The 22,133-nt window shown below is 28.8% G+C and overlaps 1 protein-coding gene across 2 annotated transcripts in view; it reads left to right on the forward strand.

Annotated features, from left to right (window-relative positions):
* The window catches only part of emp (epithelial membrane protein), a 42,957-nt gene that overhangs the window by 14,308 nt on the left and 6,516 nt on the right, over positions 1-22,133 (forward strand). For both annotated transcript variants that reach the window (XM_065511322.1, XM_065511321.1), the window contains exon 2: positions 14,830-14,912. In XM_065511322.1, the coding sequence (XP_065367394.1) occupies positions 14,852-14,912 (61 nt within the window). In that variant the 5' untranslated portion in view covers positions 14,830-14,851. The remainder of the gene's footprint in view (positions 1-14,829; positions 14,913-22,133) is intronic.

Raw genomic sequence — 22,133 nt, forward strand, 5'->3', positions numbered from 1 at the left:
AATAGGTTAACGGTATCCTACGAAGCCAAAAACAAATATACAAGTAAATATGTATATATTTTAAGTAAAAATAAGCTCTTATTTTAATATTTCTCAACATATGTTTATTTTGTTCCTACGTTTCTTGTTCTAGTGGCCTGAGACACGTTAATTGCCTGGCGATTTTTGAATAACTTTAACATTTTTTAACCAATTTTTGTGTTTTATATCTTATTAGAACGACAACTACGTACACATATCGATTCTTTTAAAATAAATTGCAAAAGTAATTATTTAATGGCAAAATTTTTACAAAAACTGAAAAAATTGCATTTTTTTTCCTTGTAAATGCACCACAAAACTAAATCGCAAGTCGGCACGGGTTGCAATCATGATAGAAAGACAAAATTTCATATTTAAATATAGTTTTATATATATAAAAAAATTAGAGGGTATGCGTTCCGAAATTCAAAAAAAAAAATTTTTGGACACTCTATTGGACAGGTCTTTTAAATACCTTTAATTTACTAATAAATTTATGTGTATCACAATTACTATTTTGAAAGCATGGGCAGGGCAGAAAAAAGGCAATATTTTTTTACAAATAGAAAACGTCATAAGTTACTTTTATGATGTATTTCCGAAAATGTTTATAAAGTATTTAATAGATCTTTTCAATACCTTTAATCTGATTGAATTTGTCTAAAATTTAGGATTTTGTAAGTAAGTTGCTGAAAAAAGGCCAACATTTTTTCCAAAAAGATAACTACATAAGTTACTTTTATGATGTATTGGAAAAATGTTGATACAGTATTGGAAAGGTGTTTCAAATAACGTTCATTTGATACCAAATTTGTCTACAACTGATATCCGTTAAATAGCCAAATATACGATTTTGTAAGCAAGGGGCAGAAAAAAGGCAACATGTTTATTCTATAAAAGAAAAAATGTTTATAACTTTATTTCAAATACCTTTATTTCAAATAATCGTTATAAAACCAAAAAATACGATCTTTAAACCAAGAGTCAGAAATTAAGCAAATTTTTTTTTCAATAAAGGTGGATTTTCAAAAATATTTATATAGTATTGGAAAGGCCATTCAAATACCTTTCATATGATACCAAAATTGTCTGCAAATGAAATCCGCTATAAAGCCAAAAAATACGATTTTGTAGCAAATTGCAGAAAAAAGTCAACACTTTGTCAAAAAGAGACTTTTGCTACTTCGTTTAAGAATTAAGAGTTTTATCGTTTTATAACGTAATAACCGTTTTTCTCGAATAGGGCTGAATATTTTTTATTTATTTATATTATAGAAAGGGTTAATAAGGTGAAAATGTTTAAATATTTGTATAGACAAATACTTAGTTACAGAAAACTTTTTACATAGAAGCTGATTAGAAAAACAAACTGAACAATTATTTGTTTTATATAAATTCGTTTTTATTTACTTAATAATTTATAATAAATGAATGTGATTTAAAAAAAATAAACATTTTGACACGTTTTTTTTGATGACAAAAAAAAAAAAAAAACAGACTAAAACTGAAATTTTATTAACTACATAATTATTGTATTATTTTGCGTTTTAAGGACCCACTGTGCTTAGAGTTTGGTTGTAGGTTTGAGTAGATGTGTGTATGTCGTGTGCTATTTACTCAGTTAATTGTGAGTTAAACTGAAAGCTCAATGTATCTCAATCTCAAAAAGCCGAAAACGAAATAAACTTTTTTTTGGACTGAAATCAAAAAAATGCGCCTGTAAAGCGATCATAACACTTCAATCAACGTGATACGACTGCAAATTATCAGAAACTCACTCGCATAAAGAAAGAAATGAAAACGAAACATTTTAGAGATATTTTTAAAGTAACTGCTAGCACATACTAGCAGATAGACAGCTAGACGGGCAGATAGACTGACTGACAGACAGACAGACGGACAATGAAACGAAAAATTAACAAGTTAAAAGTAACAACAAAAACAATGTTAATTTATGCAACTTTTACTTGTTTTCTTTTAAAACTTTTTTTTTATTTTAAGTAGTAGTTGTTATTGTGTTTTATTTCTTTAAATTAACTACTTATATTTTAATCAAGATATTGAATTATTAAATTTAAATAAAGGATTTCGTTTAAAGAAACCTTTTATGTTTAAAAACATTACAATGTAAGAAATTTCACTCCCTCTACTTCTCCTTCTCATTCTGACACTCTCTTTCAAACTCAACAAAACAGAGATGGCCGCAGAATATTAAAAATCACACAAAAAGCGTTAAGCGACAGGCGTTAAGCGTTGTCATCTTACATGCAATAAAAGTTTGAACTGAAATATAAAAAAAAGAAAATAAGAAAAAACAAGTTGTTTTTTAAAAAAAATTGTACACTTGACCCCGGTCAAGGTGGCTGGCATCTAAATAAAATAAAATAAAATATTTAAATAAAACTTAAAAGCAATAAAGCATTATTAACATTAACAAAAAACCGCACACTTAATTCTCAGATTTGTTTCTATTTGCAACAACAATTTTTGTTTTTATTTTTGTTTTAATACTTCAGTAGTAGATGTTGTTGTTTATTTTATATTTTTTTAATCTTTTAAGTTATTGTAATAACAATTTAATACACGTAAAGCGTTTAGTGCTTTTTAACAATTTTTTCTTATTTTATAATAGACCCTTTTTATTTGTTATTTAACTCAATTAAAATATTTGTATTTTTTTTTTTTATTTTTTCTCAAAAACTTTTTAAGTATTTGTTTGTACTTTTAACCCCTATTAACTATAAAAACAATATTAAAAAGGTAATAATAAATTATTTGTCATTTAATTGTTTCTAAATGTTTTATAAACTGTGAGTAAGACTTGGAAAAATGTTTTAAAACAAAGAGATGGCTTAACAAAGATTATTAAACATAAACATTTTGTTTGGTTTAATTAATCTGTTGTATTGTAGTTTAAGGTTTTAATTATATAATAATGATAATTAAAATGGTTTAATATCAATGCTAAAAGAACATGACCCTTTACGTTGTTCAAGCTTTAAATATTTTAAAGTTATCAAGGCCATTGGGGGAAATCCCAAAATAATTGACAAAAATTAAAAAAAAAAAAAAAAAAAAAAAAATACAATACCAATAATGCGGAACAATTAAAATTTAATTGAAAAGTTGTATGATTATGATTTTAGCATTGAAGAAAATTAAAATTGTTATCCATGTTTATGTAGTGAAGGTTAAGGAGATAAGTTATTGCAGCTTAAACTTGTTTCCAGAACTAAAAAGAAATATTTATTGTAATTTTCATTTATTATGAATATTTATGAATTTTAATAATAACTATTGGGTGTATGACTTAAAAATGAGGGATTTTTTCAAATTTTTAGCTTTTATTTTGAAACATTTATTCAAAGTATTTGCTATTATTACTTTCTGGCATCATTCATGGATTCCGAGCCAAAAAGAACTCCTCATCTTTTGAGGCCAAGAACGAACCAAGCCAATATCAAATACTCTGTTACAAATTGAAGCGTATACCAGAGAGAGCGTTCTGCATCGACAGAAGCAAATAGTAATCGGACTGGACAAGTTCTGGCCTACAAAGCGGGTGAGGCAAAACTTCCCAACCACTTCATTCTAAATACTTTTTAACAGGTATGGTAATATGTTGCCGATTGTTGTCATGATGGAATATTACGCTTTCAAGTCTGGCCTCGCTTCAAACAAATCAGTTGCTTTCGGTGAAGGTTCCCTGTGATGATATGGCCAGATATCAGCAGCTCATAACAGATAGGACACTTTTCTCCCACCAAATACAGTGCATTAACTTAGCGCCATGGCTACTTGGCTTTTGTATCGATACGGCTGGTTGGCCGAGCTTAACAAACGATCTCTTACGCTTCGGGTTATCGTAATGGATCCATTTTTCATTTCAGACACACAATCATTCGTCAAGGTATCTCAGCTTCAATTCGTATGGCACCCAATTTCCCTGCTTTTGGATGAATTCTGATGCTTTCAAACATTTTGAAATTGCTGTTTCCGATTATTTCGAAGAAAGTGTAAAATTGACCCCTAAAGAAAGGAGCTAGAGGGTTAAGATCTTCCACAAAAAATACCCCATTAAATTCCACAATATAACTCTGACAATAAGAATTCTCTTAGACATTAACTTACAACATTTTTTTTTTCATTTATTTAGTATAATGCACCCTTCGATCAAAATATTAAAACTTTGACCCACTGTAAAACAAAAATTCAGATCAGCTGGACTATAAGTTTATTCTACAAAAATTATTTACTCAGCATGCCCGTTCAGAATTATAGTGTCGCTATTCTGTTCCAATCAAAAAGTCTCAATTTGTTGGACAGTGATTTCTTTCAGTGGACAGATTTCTTTTGGTAGATTCTTTTGTGTAGATTCCGATTTTGCTTTACGCCTATCACGTTTTTTCACGCCCGAACAAATTGACCCACCCTAGTGCACAATCTTCAATTTGTTTCAATTTTGATTGTTTTCAACCGTTTTGCTCACATTCGTGTAGTGTTCATGTGAATAGTCGATCGCATTCGGCCACTGGTGGCTATGAATAGTTGTTGTGAGAGCTCTGCTTAGTCAAAAGTTGTTCCCTGTGGAAAAAATCCGGTTGATACCCAGCACTAATGTCTGATCATTTCGCTTAAACCAATTGATATATATGGTTCATTTGACACTTATGTGTTCGTTGTAGTGCTTATAGAAGTCAATTGGTTACTTTATACATCCCTGGTAATCTAGCGTGTAGTCAATTGTCACTTATTTGTCTCTACGTAATCTAGACCATCTCATTGTAATCCAAAAGCCAAGTATCTATTGAAGTTACGACCCAAAGTGATAGGTAAAATCACTAGCTCCCGTAACTGCTGGGGATGGCTGTAGCTGAGTTGAAAACCTTTGGTTGAGTGAGGCTTGGGTCGATCCGTAGCAAAGATCCAATTGTCGTGAGAACATTGGCTATGAGTGCCGACCACTGCTGCAATATAAACAATTCTTGAAGGAGTTAGGGAGCAGATTTAGAAACTGCTGCGTACTATTAGCAACAAAATAAGATTTAAAGCTAATTAAAATATTTGTTAACAAAATAACAAGTAAATTTAGCAATAATAAAACATAAAACATTTATTACAGGAAGTATTTATTTACAGCTTACTTACACTGTGGATTACATTCATTATTTTTATTTATTTAGCTGGAACTATGAAAAACCATGTGTAAGCATCTTAACTAAGAGAAGACTTCATTCATTCAGCCAGCCAGCCAGCCAGTCAGTCATTCATCTCTACTTTACTTGCATAGGTACCTTTACTTTGTATGAATCTGTTTTTATTAAATGATCAACATTATAAAATTTAACCTTGATAACATGACACAAATTTTGGGCACAAAAAAAATATAAAAAAAAATTGAGACAAGAAAAAAGTTGATTTACGACAAGTTCACAATGTGTTGAATATTTATGTATGAGTACTTTTTTTGTGTGTTTCTTTTGGCTATTGTTTAAATTGTTTGGAGCCTTTTGTCTTTTAGCCATTATCTTGAACTTCATTCATCATCATCTCAACAGTTTGCATGATCTTCCCAACATATATTCATATGAATATACATATATGAAAGCATACTTAATAGAAATCTTTCTTTGTTAAAAAATAATATGAGTTTGAAATTCCACGTCTGCTAGAGCAGGCCAAAAATTTGTTAGATATGAATATCATTCCATATTTTATGTAGAAAATGTTATTTCTATGGTTGAAATTTTTTTATTTTTAGAGGAAAATCTATAAAACTTTTAACAATCTATACACAAAAAGTAACTTGTGTTTGTTTCTATTTTAATATATAAAAAATTGTTTTAATTTAGATTAATTGCTAATCTATAACAGTGATCGCCACTCATAGCCACCAGGGGCCGAACATTATCAGTTATTTACCTATAAACTCTACGAACTTCATAAAAATTATCAAATAAGGAACAAAAATTACATTTAACAAATTTATTATAATCCATAAATACATAAGCTCCCTACTACGATAACTGATCTACAACATAGCCACTTACTATATGCCAAATCTTATCTCATACATATGTAATTTCAAATAAAATAAATTAAAAAAACAGGTATAAAATTGAAACTTGTACTTGAGCCATTATACAATAAATAAAACATGTCTATGAGAGAACAAGAAAAAAAAATAATTAAATTGATGTTTAAATTAAATAAATTGAGAAAAATAAAAACGAAATAATAACAATAATTAGCATATAACCTTGTTTTAAAATAAGAAATATAAACAAATATATGGATTTAGGAGAACTTTTAAAAACTGACTTTTTAAGACAGACAAAGAAATTTTAAAATTTGTTAAAAAGTTCAATGGATGTTTAAAAATTATTAATTTGTTTTCTGTTTAATAATAAATACAATTTCACGTACTTTTAATATTAATCAAGCTTGAAAAAACGGCATTTTTTTAAAAATTTATTAATAATAAAACTCAATTGCCATAAAACTTATCTTAATGCAGTAATGTCATACATTCTTTTATTCTTACGCCCTGCTTTGTAAATTCTTTCATGTTAAATATTTATTACGGAAGAGCTAAAATCTTCACTTTTAGTTAACTATCTATCCCAAGTAATAACTTTTTTTGTTTTTTTAACTATATTTTTTTAATTTGTTTTATTAAACATGGAATGAGTTTCTTTTGAACGTATAATTTATGTATTTATACCAACCACCTTGAACTTTAATCACAACATCAACATCATCATCATTATTGTGGAATATTTTGCTATTTTTTTTATCTACTTTTTTTAATAATAATTTTTTTTCAATGTGTTTTTATATTTTAAAAGGGTTCGTTGCTTTGGTGGCTGGCTTAAAGCTAGAATTTTTAGTTCTTTAGATTTACATTCAAACTAGAACCGGTTTTGGAAGATATGAAGTTTTTGTGGTCGCACTAAAAACCAAAATAAAAAACATTTTAACTGACTGTCAGTGTGGCCATTTGGTTACATTTTGCGTACTTTTTTAACCCTTTATGGAACATGTGTACAAATCCAGTTTGTTGCCATGTTTAGTTGCTTTTTATATTCGTAGAAAACTAATTTCTTTGATTAGTTTCAATAACATCAAGTAAGAGATGCCGAATCTTGTATACTCACCATCAATATCTGACAATAAAATATTTATCTGATATAGAAGGGGTAGGGCCAATTATGGACCGATCCTCACAAAAGTTGGTAGAAAGATTTAGGTTCATATAGAACTTGATTATGTCCAATTTCATAACGATGTTAATTATTATAAGACAATTTTGAATGTTCAAGTCATTTTCTGAGGGGGACTTTGTATGGAGACTAGGGACAAATGTTGCCCGATTTTCGCCATATTTTACAGTATAATTTCAAAGTACTTAGAACTAATTTTTGCAAAATTTTATCAGAATAACCGCATAATCAACATATTTCGGGGGACATTTGTATGGGGGCTATATTGCCCACTTTCAAAACCTTATGAACAGACAGTATTTGTGGAAAATCTCAGACGGACATAGCTAGATCGTCTTAGAATCTTATGAGGACTCAGAATATATATACCAGTGGGGGTCTGCTACAAATATTTTGATGTGCTACAAACGGAATGGCAAAATCGATATACTCCTCTTCTTTCTAGATGGTGGTATAAAAATATGTTCCTATCTATACTCTATCATTTATGCAACCCGGTTTATTGTGCAAAATCAGCAAATATATTCGGATTTTTATACCCTTCATTCCATTTGAAATTTCAACATTTTTCATTTGCGACCCCATAAAGTATATGTATATCGGAATCGATATAGCCACGCCGTCTGTATATTGCAATCACCTTTTCGTAGATCCCAAATAACTTTCATACATGATTAATATATCAATATATCCTCTATAGACCCAGTTCGGTTGCTATTACATATATAAACTAAATTGAGAACATCGGCCCACAAATGGCTGAGATATAAGGAAAAAAACCAGGACAACCTCGATTTTTTTATTGATGTATATCTGGATTACTAAGTCATTAATATAGAAAATATGGATATCTAATGATAGATATTTCAAAATCCTTTATAAATTGGATCTACAATGGGTGAAAATCGGGAAAAATATTTTATAACCCGATTTTTTTTTATTTAGCAAAAAAAAAAATTGTTTGTCGTAAATTCTTTTTCACTAATAAATTGAAAATTATTTTTTTAAGGAAAAAAACAGAAAATATGGTTATCTAATGATACATATTTCAAAATCCTTTATAAATTGGACCTACAATGGGTGAAAATCGGGAAAAATATTTTATAACAGCAATTTTTTTTTAACCAAAAAAATTTTTTTGTCATAAATTCTTTTTCACTAATAAATTTAAATTATTTTCTTTTTAAATAATTTTTTTTTTTTTTAAAAAATTCGATTTTGAAAAAAAAAAAATATTTTAAAACACCAATTTTTTTTTCACCAAAAATTTTTTTTTGTCATAAATTCTTTTTCACTAATAAATTTAAATTATTTTTTTTAAATAAAAAAATTTTTAAGAAAAAAAATTTAAAATTTTTTTTTTAAAATATAATTTTGTGGGTGTATAAGTTTTGGCACAGCCAAATCAAATCTATTTCTGGAGAGACATTTTTTCAGGTTTGGAAACAAGAAATAATCACTAGTGGCTAAATCCGGAGAATAGGGCGGAATAGGGAGCCTAATTCATGGATTTTTCCCGTGGAAATCTCTCCCGCACTTTCATTCTCTGAACACTATATCGTGATTTTTTTCAATTGTTTCGTTTGTATAGACCTCAACTGGGCGTTCAGAATATTCGTGTTTGTACGGCCACAACGAAATTCAGTAAACCACTTTTTTACCATTGAAATTGATGGTTCAGAGTTCCCATAGTATTTATCAAGCTTAGCCTTTATTTGAGTGATGTTTTCTTCCCCAAAAAATAATGCTTAATGATCGTCTGCTCATTCACTTTCTCCTCAAATCACGAGGTAGTCTGCTATCTATGGCTGTCAAACACAAACTAAATGAGCTTGTTGACAGATGCCTGTTGACAGCAGCAGTGTTGTCAACACAGCCTTTCAGTTAAGAGCCGGGAAATTCAAAAAGTCACGGTTGTAGTGACCCACCCTTTTTTATTTTGATTTGAGTTCGGAAAATTGATTTACTAGGTTTTACGAAAAAATGTAATTCAAAACTGTAATGTCAATTGTGCCAAATTAACCCGAAAACGAATGGTTAATTTGCAATTTAGTGTCTTAATACATAATACAACGAAATACAATTTGAAAAGAGAAGTAACTAAATTTCTGATTTCATCTAAGTTGAATTGTTACAAACTGTATGAAAATTTCAAGTTGGTTCCTTAATCACCTGTAATGGGGAGTATTTCCTATATGCAGATATTTATTTAAGAAAAAATCAGTTTTTCATAAGCTGAATCAGAGTATACAATGTACAAGTGTATGTAATTGCAAGTTGGACAAGTTGCTTAACTGATAAATAGTTTTGTCTTTTTGGTTTTGGTCGATTTGTGATTTTTGTTGTTGGAGTTTGGTAAGAAGAAAACCAGAAATTGCAATCGTTAAGTTACATATTATATGTATGTATCTATGATATTAATACAGACAGATAGATGTTTGTACATATGTATTTATCTACTAACTACTACTATAATATATGTATGTGTGTCTGTATATTTGTATCTCAATATCTTACTAGCCATTAGCTATTTTTTTGTTGTAATTGTTGTCTTGATACAAGTATTTCGGTTGCATGGCACAAGTCGTGCGTGCTTTTTGTTAAAGTTTGATTGAGAATTAACCACCAACCAACCAACCAACAAACAAACTCTCTCACTCCCCAAAACGAGTGCATACTCGTGCTGCATTCAATAGACTTGAAATGATTCTCAAAACAAAAATGTATCTATAGATGGATGTACAAATGTTTAAAGTTATTTTAAAACTGCAATAGGTATTTACAATAACTAAACACAGAAGCGTATACAGAGTTCCAAGAAAAAAATTGGAAAATTTTCAAAAAATAAAATCAGGAAATTTCAACAATTTCTCCTTCCAAACACAGATACCTTATAAAAGACCAAGACGCGCCTGTGTGCTTTTAAGGTTTCTGCTTGAATGTGTTCAAAGCTTGAAATTGAATTAACTCAAAATTGTTTTAGATTTTTATACAAAATTATCGCAATACCAGAAATACATAGCAAATTGTATGTGTTTTTATTTTTCGTTAAAATTCTCTTATTTCAAAGACATAAAAAATAATTAATGATTTATTAATTTAACGCTGTTCAAAAGAAAACAAAAATTTAACACTTAAAATGCTTTTATTTTTTTTAATTTTCGGTTTAGATAAAAATATAATATATTGTAAATAACAATAAACAAAAAACCCCTTTGACCAAAGACAAGTTGAAATTTTGCACGTAAATTTTGAAAATAAAAATAAAAAAAACAAATTAACTAAATGATGTTAATTGTTGACATCAATAAACGTGAAATACCCTACATATTGCAAACATAATGACCACAACTCATGTGCATATATTAAGAGTTGCAAAATGTTATTTTGTTATTTTTTTTGGTAAATACTAGGGTATTCATTCGACTAATGATCGTTCGATTAATCGAATAATTTCGAACAATTTAAAAATGGCCATTTTCGAATAACGAATAATTCGAACAATTTTATGTAGAATAATCGAATAAAATGAATAAATGTTCATATATATTTAAATTTATTAAATTTTTCATAATTCCAAATTTAAATAAGTAATAATGACTCAGAAAAATTGTATTGTTTCTGAAATTCGACAAATAACTAAAGACAAAGGGACTTTTGATTACTGTAGATGAGTTGATTACTGTAGTTTTTAAATATTACTGCAAGAAATTACAATTTTAAAAACAAATCTTTCCATATTTTTAACTTAGGACTTGAACAAATGAAAATAAAAAGTTCAGAATAAAATATTTGTTAATTAGCTGGCGAAATATTAGAAAAATCGCAATTAATAATCAAAAGATTAACTTTGTAATGAAAGACATAAAAATTTTCTTAATACATTTATATTGTATTTGAATTCAGTATCATGTCCAACTAGCTTAAAACATAGCTGCAAAACGGGTTTTCTAGTCAATTGTTTTGTAGATTGTTCGGGAGTTAATCTGATCAGAATATTTCTGTTTGAAAATTTAATGATGGACTTTGTTTTCGAATGTTTTTTAACATTATCAATACTTGAATTGTTAACTTTAACGTTATTTTTTTGTTTTTCTTTAACAATAAAATATTAAAAAACCTACATAAAAACTTCATTCTTTACTTTTTTAAAAAATTTAAATTATTCAAATAATTCGATTAATTTTAAACGTGTGATCGAATTATTCGAACAAGTTAAAATCTCTTATTCGAATTATTCATTTTATTCGAACAAGAGAAAATTCGAATAATTCGAATACCCTAGTAAATACAAAAGAGTTACAATTTTGAAAAATACCAAAGAACGGCTTCATAAATGAAATCGTTCATTTTAATGATTCAGCACACTAATTCTTAACAAATATGTTTTTATTTGCGAGGTTGTGTCAATAAGTCCGCGACTATTTGAATTTCTCTGATCTTAGCTGAAAGGGCAACACTGCTCCTGTCAACAGGCATCTGTCATTGATTGCAGATCTCGTGACTTGAGGAGAAATTCGAATAAAGCGAATTTCGGCTGCTTATTAAGAATTATTTTTTCCGAACAAAACCATCACTCAAATAAAGGCTAAACTTGATAAATACTATGGGAACTCTGCACCATCAATTTCAATGGTAAAAAGGGGTTTACAGAATTTCGTTGTGGCCGTACAAGCACGGAAGATGTCTAACGTTCAGGATCTCTCTAGTAGAGATCTCTACACCCAAAACAATTGAAAAAAATCACGATATGGTGTTGGCCAATCAGAGATTGAAAGTGCAACAGATTATAGAAGCCATAGGCATCTCATAATCTCTTTCAATTTTGAAAGATCACTTGGGTATGAGAAAGCTTTCAGCAAGATGGCTGCCGCATTCGATCACAATCGGCACTCATGTGCAGTTTCCATGAATTAGGCTACGAATTGCTCCCTCATTCGACCTATTCTCCAGATTTAGTCCCGAGTGACTATTTCTTGTTTCCAAACCTGAAGAAATTTCTCGCCGTAAAGAGATTTGACTCCAACGATGAAATCATCTCACAAACAATAACTATTTTGCTGACCTCGACAAATCTTAGTTTTTGGAAGAAAGCTCAAAGATGCCTATGTTGAAAACATTCACTGGTTTTTGTAATAATTTGAATAATGAACTTGTTATTGGTCTATTTGGGTTAAATCTTTTTTTGCTGTATGAATCTTCTACATATGTTTTGGTGCTTTAAGCATCTTTTAGAGAAAGTCGTGTTCAAAAAACATAATATCAAACTGTGGAAAAAAATTCCCGGGAATTCTCGCACAGGACAGGAGAGTTTCCGCTCTATGTCTATTCTCTATGGAGTAAGGGTTCGAAACTTTATTCCTTATTGTAAATTTTTTGTTAGATATCTATATAGAAATAACTGGAAAGCATATTTATAGGAGCGGCCTGGATATGGTCTCTGTAAATTGTATTTTAAATACTAGGTTTTTCCATTTCTTGCAGTTGTATTTTATTTAGCAGCATCTGTATGCTTTTATTCTGCATTAATTGTTGAATGGATGAATCATCTTAGCTAATAGCTATGAAATTTTTCATGTTTTAAAATTAAATTCTTTGAGGGATGAGCATTCTCTTACAAAATGGCGTAGGGGATAGTGCTAATGCACTTGCTGTGATGGCAAAAGTTGAGCCATAAATTCAAATCTGATAATAAGGTTTGGATGGAGAATGAGCGTTTGTGATCAAATTAATATTTTCAACTCGTATAACGAATTTCAAATGACGCAGGCCCAACAAATCAAATGGCTTTTTTCGGCATTTTTTTCTTCTTACAATTTAAAGTGAAGTGAATTGAATTTTTATTGCTTAAATATTCAAATAACAGCTAAACTCTAATAACAACAATAACAACAACAAAATAAAATTAATTATAATATTGAAAAATATTATGGGTAATTGAGTACAAAACACACTACATATAATAAAAACGTTAAAAGCAACTGAGGTTTTTTTACATTTTTAAATTTTTTTAATTTTATTATAGAAATTGGCCTCTAAATTGGTTACAATTGAAATAACGTAATTTTGTGTTTTGTGTTAAAGTTTAAAAAGCATAAATTTGTACACAACAACAAATAAATTTAATCATTAAGTTATGATTTGTGTTGAATTCAGAGTCAAATAAAAATGTTGGTTGTCAAGTGTAAAATAGCAACAACTCAATATGTATGAATAAAATAAAAATGTATGCAACTCTATGTTTAAACTAAAGTTTACACAGCTGAAGTGTGCGTCTGCTTTTGTGTAAGAGTGTAGTTTTGTTTAAATATTAATGTTGTTGTTGTTTTTGTTGTTGTAATTTTCGTAAAGATTCGTGCGAATGTCAAATTACACCTATTTGTTAGTGTGTGTAAGTGTAAGTGTAATTATACCGGTTTTAAATTTAACGATTACTTTGGTTTAACACTAAACCAACCGCTGAAGAGTTTTAATCACAAAGCAAACAGTCAACTAACCCATTTAAAGCCTCCCATTTTACTCTGATTTTATGATTATTTTATTTTACATTTGTTTTGATATCATGTTGTTGCTTTGAATTTATTTAAAAATTTATTAAAATATTTTAAAGATGTTGTGTTATTGTTGTTTTTGTTGTCGATTTGTATGCCAGCAAATAAGTAAATTGACAACCAACCTTCATTTTGATATTTTTACATTTTCAATCAGTTAAGAGTTGCGAGTTATGGGAGTACAAAGTTTAAACTTCTGATTGTTGCCGAGTTGAGTGCTGTCTGTGAATAAAATTTTGTATATATTTCTAGTGTAAATACTCGTAAATTCATTACAAAGTACTATTTAAATCATTATTTCTTAGAATTTATGTAAATAGGTAGGTTTTATTTTATTTTCTTAACAGATTTATGTGAAATATAAAATAAAAGGTTTAGCGTTTAATGAGTTTAACTTTAATTGTTTCTTGTTTGCCAACCAGCCAGCCAACCAACCAGCCCATCCTTCATTTATTACTGTTGAAAGTGATCTCAAAATTAGACTCTCAAAAATATTAACCAACAAAAAAAAAAAAAAACAAGACAACAAAATAAAACAAATATTCTTGGTCATTTGTTATTTCAACAATTTGACAGTTCAGTGTTATTTCGTCACGCCATAGATCACAATTGGAAAATAAACAAGGTTGTATTTCCAAGATGTTTTGAAATATTTTCAATATTCAATTCAATTCTGTTAAATTAACTCATGGCTAATTGTTAACAAACAAGTGTTATTATAATTTAAGTACAAATTTCAACTAGATATTTAGTTTGAAAAGCAATTTTGCAAAAAATGTCGATTTAAATTGCAACATTTGGTTAAACTGTCAAAATTGACATAAATTGCTCTTATTTTGAAAAGTATTTAAATTTAAGTAATAATAAATAAACAAACAAACCCTAGTATGGCAAAATAAGGTTAACAGTTAAACAAATATGTAATACCAGGGTTTAAATTCTATTCTGTTTTCAGTTTTCTGTATTATAATTAATATTTGTATTTCAATTTCAATTTATTTTAATTATACAATTCTATTCTATTTTATTTTCAGCTTGTAACTGTATGAAATTACTATGAATGGCCAAAAGCACAAACTTTGTACAAAATTATCCAGTACATATCTGAGAAAATGGTGTAAGTATTTATTCATTTATTTATTTTGAAACTGATATTAAATCCAGTATTATTATTAAACCTATATGTATTATTAAATAATTTTTAATTCTTGTTACTTTGCATTCATTAATGACTTTGCAATAATTTTTTATTCTCTATTTGTACATATTATATTTTTATTAATTAATAATTAATATTCACATTTGTTTAATTAAATTTTAACATTGATTTTGAACACACAAAACAGAAACACACTTTAACAAATATTTATTATTTGTTGTAGTAAACGGGGCGCTATTATTTTTTTTGTTTTTTTGTAATCAGCAATTATTAGAAATTTTATTTGTAAAACAAATTGCTAGATTATCATTAAATCGAATACAAATACCTACCTACAACAACAACAACAACATCATCAGCCTTATCATATTATATGTCATATTTGTTTTGTTGTAATTGCTTGTCAGTTGTCAGCTAAATGAGGCTTCCTTCAAGGGAAAGACTTTGAGTAAAAAATTTCCTTAAACAGTTTAAAAACAATTCAATATAATTGCAAAAATAAACTATTTAAAATGCCAACAAGTGCTATTAGTGCTGTTAAGAAATTGAGTAACGACTAGTTTTTTTTATTTTATTGATTACGAGTAGTTTTTATAAAGAGTGTGCAATTTAAGTGTTTTTTACAAAATGTGTTTCTGTTTAATGAAATTTTTCGCTTCATCGTGATTAGAGCAGTGAGCGATACTCATAGCCACCATGGGAAAGAATATGATCATGACAACATAAATGTCAATGAAGTCCAGGAAAATTATCAAATAAAAAATATATAAATCACAACAGTAGTGAAAGAAAGAAATATAATCCATGTCTGCATATGGAGAACAATGATCTCGGGTCAATTATATTACAGATCACTGATCGTTTATTTCCTGTGATTCCAAGAATCTTTATGGAAGGTTCCTTCTGAAAGCGAATAGCGATTGATTTTGACTCATCTGAATTCAAGCATATTTTCAACAGTTATTATGTATTGCAAGTACCTATATCCCAATAAGCATTTTCGCTGGAATTCAAGTGTAAAACAAGTAGAATTTTAGTCATACATTCACATTTCAAGAGTTGAAATACACTTTACGCTTTAATTTAATAGCATTCTCCAGTGAAAAGGAAACTTGAATTCAAGTCGATCATTACAGTATTTATACAGTTGACTTCAAGTCTTGAATTAAAATACAATTCAAGTAGGAATAATACTTGAATTCATGCTTTAAAATACAGTTTAATTCAATCCTTTAATTATTGTTTAATTCAAGTCGAAAAAATAATCGGATTCAAGCTTTAATTTACTTATTTTTCTAATTAATTAATCTCAATTTTTTTTGGATTATATTTATTTTGAAAAAAAACATGTTTTATATATTATTAAAATACAAATCAATTAAAAAAATCAGCTCATTGTAAGATTTTTGAGATGTATTCTTGAAGTTGTATTACTTTCGATTTCCTCTGGGAATCTAAAACAAAATGTTTGAGCGTTTCATCTACTAATTTATTTTTAATTGGTTCTTAATAATTTTTCTATAAATTTGATGAATTTTTTTATTTGTTTGACAAAAAAGATAAAATTAAAAAAAAAAAAATTTTAATATTTCAAAAATAATGTTTGATTTGAAAAATGGACTGGCCTTCAAATTGAATTCAAAATTAATTTCCAACACTTGAAATAAAATTTTTGAGTGCTTATTGGGATGTATTGGGTGTTTACTTAAAAATGGATTTACAATAGATGGTGTATCTTTTGAAGGCGGTTTTTGTTTTGAATAATGTATATGTCATTTTGAAGGGTACACATCTGTCACTTATTCTCACTTAGTTATTGAACATTATAGTGTAAACAACAAAGTTGTTTTGCTTCAGTTTTGCTTTACTTTCTGAATTTGAAAAAAGTGCTCACCAATGCTTATGGTGAATGGGTTCCATCGTTTTCAACGTGCGAGAGATGGTTTGTATGGTTCAGAAAAGTTTGAAGACCAAGACTATTATTCCATGAAAATTGTTGTAAAACTCAACAAGAGCTTGAAAAATCATTGGGAGCTACTCAAGCAGCAATTGCAAAACGTTTGCAAGCAGCAGGGAAATTGGATACCATACAATGTAAAGTCGGCAGACCTTGAAAGACGATTTTGCATGTCTGAATTGCCACCAAAACCAAATGTCCATGCGGCCAGACATGAAACCACAATATTCCATCATGACAACGCTCGGCCACATTATGCAATAGCTGTTAAAAACTATTTAGAATGAAGTGGTTGGTCACTTTTGCATCACCCGCTTTATAGTCCTGACCTTGCACCGTCCGAATACTATTTGTTTCGATCGAAGCAGATCGCTCTTTCTGACATACGCTTCAATTTGTAAGAGTGTATCCGACATTGGCTTGATTCGTTCTTGACACTGCTCTAAAGCATTTTTACATCTTTAAAAGCCAGTACCATATTAAATCATTTTTCAATTCAATCGGACTAGAGGTTTAACTGATACATAGCGTTTCCGTTAACTTTGAAATCGGACCAACTGTGAGTCGTTTTGAGGATCTCTACCCTTTGCGTAGCTAATCAGTTTCGTCATTTCTATACCCTTCAACTCCATAATGGGAAAAATATATTACGTTTGTGCTGATGTTTGTAACTCCCTAAAATATCCACCTTAAAATAAATTGCTCCATTCAAAATAGTTTTCTGAGTCGATTTAACAATGTCCGTCCATCTGTCAGTCTGGATGTCCATGTAAACTTGTGCGCAAAGTAAAGGTCGCAATTTTTAAGATATTTCATGTATTTTAAAATGTATTTTCTTGAAACAAGTGAATATTATACAAATGTCCTCCCGAAATAGGGCTATTCCCACAAATTCCTCCATAAAGTCCTCAACAAAGTTTTATACAAAAATAAACATTTTATGCAGATCGATTCATAATTGGCCATAGCTCCCATATCAGGCCTACTTCCGAAAATTACTTTAGACATAAAACTCTTAAAAATGTTGGCATCCAAAATACAATTCAACACAAATAAGTTTCATATAGATAGAAGTCACGCGATCTAATTTCATGGCGATCGATTTTTGATCACAGCCCCCATATTGAAATTTAAAAAGAAACATGATTTTTGCTCATTAATATGGTCGGGCTTGGCCGATTTTACTTTCTTATTTGTTGTTATCTACTTTGGATTAAACCAAGATTTTTCATTAGTTTTAATCAAAATTTTCTTTGATGGAATGGAATGAACGTTTTCATTCCCAACATAATTATTGTTTTGATTATTTTCAACATGACATCGAAAGGAATCATTAAACTCGGCCCAACGAGACTTTTTGTTGACAAAAGCTGAACGTAGACCCGGGTTGGAATATTAAAAAAAATAGGAAAATTGTAATTTGTTTCTTATTAGTGAAGATTTGTTGTGTATTTTCTATAGAAAATAATGTTGTACAGAAGATTTTGCAAAGAAACTGAAAGATTTTCTATAGAAAATACTGTTATACGCATGATTTTGTAAAGAAAATACTATTATACTGAAGATTTTCTATAGAAAATATAGTTATAGTTATTATTTCTTATAGAAAATATTTAAGCAATCGCAGAAAATCATTTTGAGTCCCTAGGAATGTGTAAAGTTGCTCACAATACTGAACTTTTTTTGAATATATCAAATGAGTCGCGAGAGTACTACTGCACTTTTGATTATGAAATAATTAGTACCAGAAAAAGTACTACTTATCTGGCCAGAAAAACACTATAGTCTCTAACGTAAAGTTGACTTGCTATTATACAATTCTATTGTAATAACTGAACAATTATTAACAGATTACTTTTAATATTAAGTAATTATTTAGAAAATATACTCTAAACTCATTTAACTTTTAAGTAGAATGTTTTTTAATTTATAATTCCCATGAAAATCCAATCACTTTACACACTCACTATTTATTTATTTATTTCTATAAATAAATTGTACTTGATTTTACATCACTAAGTAATTATTTTATTTCAAACAGTTTCATAAAGCCAGCAAAATATTCCAGTTACGTTTCCAATAGAATAATTGCAATACCGGATTATTTAAAAAATTTATAATTTATAGCTAGAAAAATATTAATAAAATAATTAATAAAACAATTTTCATTAAACAAACAACAATACTATTATTATGTACTTGCTTTCTATAATTTATTTTCAATTAATTTAAATCTAATTAATACAATCAATTATAAAGAAGCTAATACTTAAGATAATAAGTTTAAATCTAAACTGACTCATGTGGAAACACGAATAGAATGTAAAAATTAAAATTAAAAAGACCGCCCCCCCCCATTTGAAAAGATTCTGGGAAATGTGGCCGCTAGACATAAAAGTAAGAAAGAAAAGTTTGTTACTATTTTAAAACATTTTCAAAGAATTTTATTATTTCTTTAGAGACACGTTTATAAATAGATGTGACATTAAGCCCACAAAACCGAGAGTCCATTTTTTTGCGTCTGCCTGTCATTTGTAAATTTTATTCTCCAATAAGCTACACGTTTATTACAATTAATTAAACATGATTTATATGCAACTCAATGTGCAAATCTTGAATATGAACAAAAAATAAAAATTCAAATGAAATTAAATAAAAATGTTTTCACTTGTTGGAGGGAACAACGTTGAACGTTGTATATTTGTATGGATGGATATGGAAATGAAATTGCACTTTGTATGATGGACTGACTCTGTATGACAAGACGTGACAAGTTAAGATCACTAAATAGCAACAGCAACTACAACAACAACAACTAATAATAATAATTGTCGGTCGTAGTCTACATTATAAATACTCGCATTCTACACACAAAAAATAACAATAACAATAATAATAGTCATAATTATTTAATTATTGTGAATGTATGTGTTTTTTCTTGCTTACACAGGGCTTACAGTGCATTACATAAGTGCGTTTTCGCCTCACCGCCTTTGAATTTTGAATAGTTTTATGGCTACAATGTGAGCAAGAATTTGTTTGAATATTTGGTGCGGATGATTTCATATTTCCCAAGTTTGGTCTCAAGATCATTGAGATTTAGCGACAATTAATTTGTATTTTATAGTCGTAAAGGTTTTGAATAATAGCAATAGGAATAAAGCAATCATAAATACATGTAAATGTTTTTAAACATTTTTTAAATAAAATCTTTACAAGTCATGTTATCAGTAGAAATAAAGTTTATAATCAAATTTCAAGTTTTCCAATCTATAACAAAAAGCAAGAATTATGAAGAAACAACTGTTTTAAACATAATTATTTATAGAAAAACTGTTATATATAAAAGATTTTCTAAAAAAATAAACTGTTATACACAAGTTTTCTATAGAAAATACAGTTATACACAAGATATTATATAGAAAAACTGTTATACACAAGATTTTTAATAGAAACTACAGATATACACAATATTTTCTATAGAAAATACAATAATACACAAGATTTTTATTAGAAAATTCTGTTCTACACACGATTTTCTACAGAAAATAAAGTTATACACAATATTTTTAATGGCAACTACATACATACACAAGATTTTCTATAGAAAATACTGTTATACATATGCATTTCTTTAGAAACTGTTACACACACAATTCTATAAAAACTGTCCTGAACAAATTGTTCTATAGATAAAACTAATATTCGAAAAACTGTTATACACACAATTTTCTATAGAAAATACAGTTATACATAAGATTTGCTATAGAAAAACAGTTATACATAAAATTTTCTATTCAAAATACAATAGCAATCACAAAATAATCTGGATTTCGTTTTCAGGATATAGATATTGCTTTGAATAGGTTAAGAAGTCATATACCTTCATTCAACTGATCATATCTTGAGATAAAAACCGATCTTTTTCCAAATTCTTATAACGATAATGATAACCAAACTGTCTTCTATAATTTTGGAAAGTTTCAAAGTAGAATTCCGTTTAGTTTTAATCTAGGTTTTTCTATTTTTTTAAACTGTAATACTCCACTCATTCAGAATCTAGATTTTGTAACCAAACTGTTTAAATACAATGTGAATATTAGAGTGTCACAGCTGAATAAGGGAAGGATTTCAAGATGTAGATCACGGTTGTCAGATTTTTTTTTTGGTTTAAAGTAATTTTTACGATTTTAATGGTCCAACATGACCCATTGATGATTTGAGGATTTTTTTAAACTTTTCTTTCTTTTATTTTGGAACATTTGTACAATATAAATTTGATCAAAGTACTTTTTATTGTTAGGTGTGACCTTCTTCCATCTTTTTGGCAAAATATGGATTTCGTGCTAAAAGAACCGCTCATCTTTTGAGGTCAAGAACAAATCAAGCCAATATCCAAAGTGCAGCATATCCCAGAGAGATCGTTCTGCTTTGATCGAAACAAATAGTAGTCGGACTCTAAGGTTGGTGAGGCGTAGCATCCCAAAGGCCTCATTATAAATACTTTTTAACAGGTATTGCAACATGTGACTGAGCGTTGTCACGATGGAATAATACCGGTTAATGCTCGCTTCAAACGAATCTGTTGTGTTCGGTACAGGTTCCCAGTGATGGTCTGGCCAGATTTTAGCAGTTCATAATAGGTAGGACTCGTATAGTACCCAATTTACCTGCTTTTGGATGAATTTTTGAAATTGCTGATTGAGTAGCTCCCAAGATCTTGTTGGAGTAATGCCTCCAATTCTTGGTCTTCAAACTTTTTTGTCTGGCCTGGGCGATCTTGCGTGTCAAAATCACTACTTCTGAACCGAACAACTATCTCTCGCACGTTGAAACCGACGGAACACATTCAACATAAGTCCCCTTTTACAATGCAGAAATAGAAAGGCAGACATTTTTCTCATTCTCTTTTGAACTAACCTAAACCTGTGTAATACACACTCTACCTATTGAACCCCTCGCTCACAAACTTCGTCTTTCTGTCTGCCTTTCAATTTCTACATTGTAAAAGGGGACTAAGCATTGGCGAGGAATTGGTGAGCTTCAGCGGTACTTTCTTTCAAATTAAAAAAGTAAAGCAAAACTTCCGGCATATGACGCTTTGTTGGTACAAAATCAATATTTGTGTCCGAAGATCGATCGTTAATGAAATCCAAATCAGGTTTCTTTCGTTTAGAAAGCAAAATTGATAAAAATTTCTTTATACTTTATAATTTGTTAAT

Source organism: Calliphora vicina, chromosome 5 (genome assembly GCF_958450345.1).
Source record: "Calliphora vicina chromosome 5, idCalVici1.1, whole genome shotgun sequence".
Lineage (NCBI taxonomy): Eukaryota > Metazoa > Arthropoda > Insecta > Diptera > Calliphoridae > Calliphora > Calliphora vicina.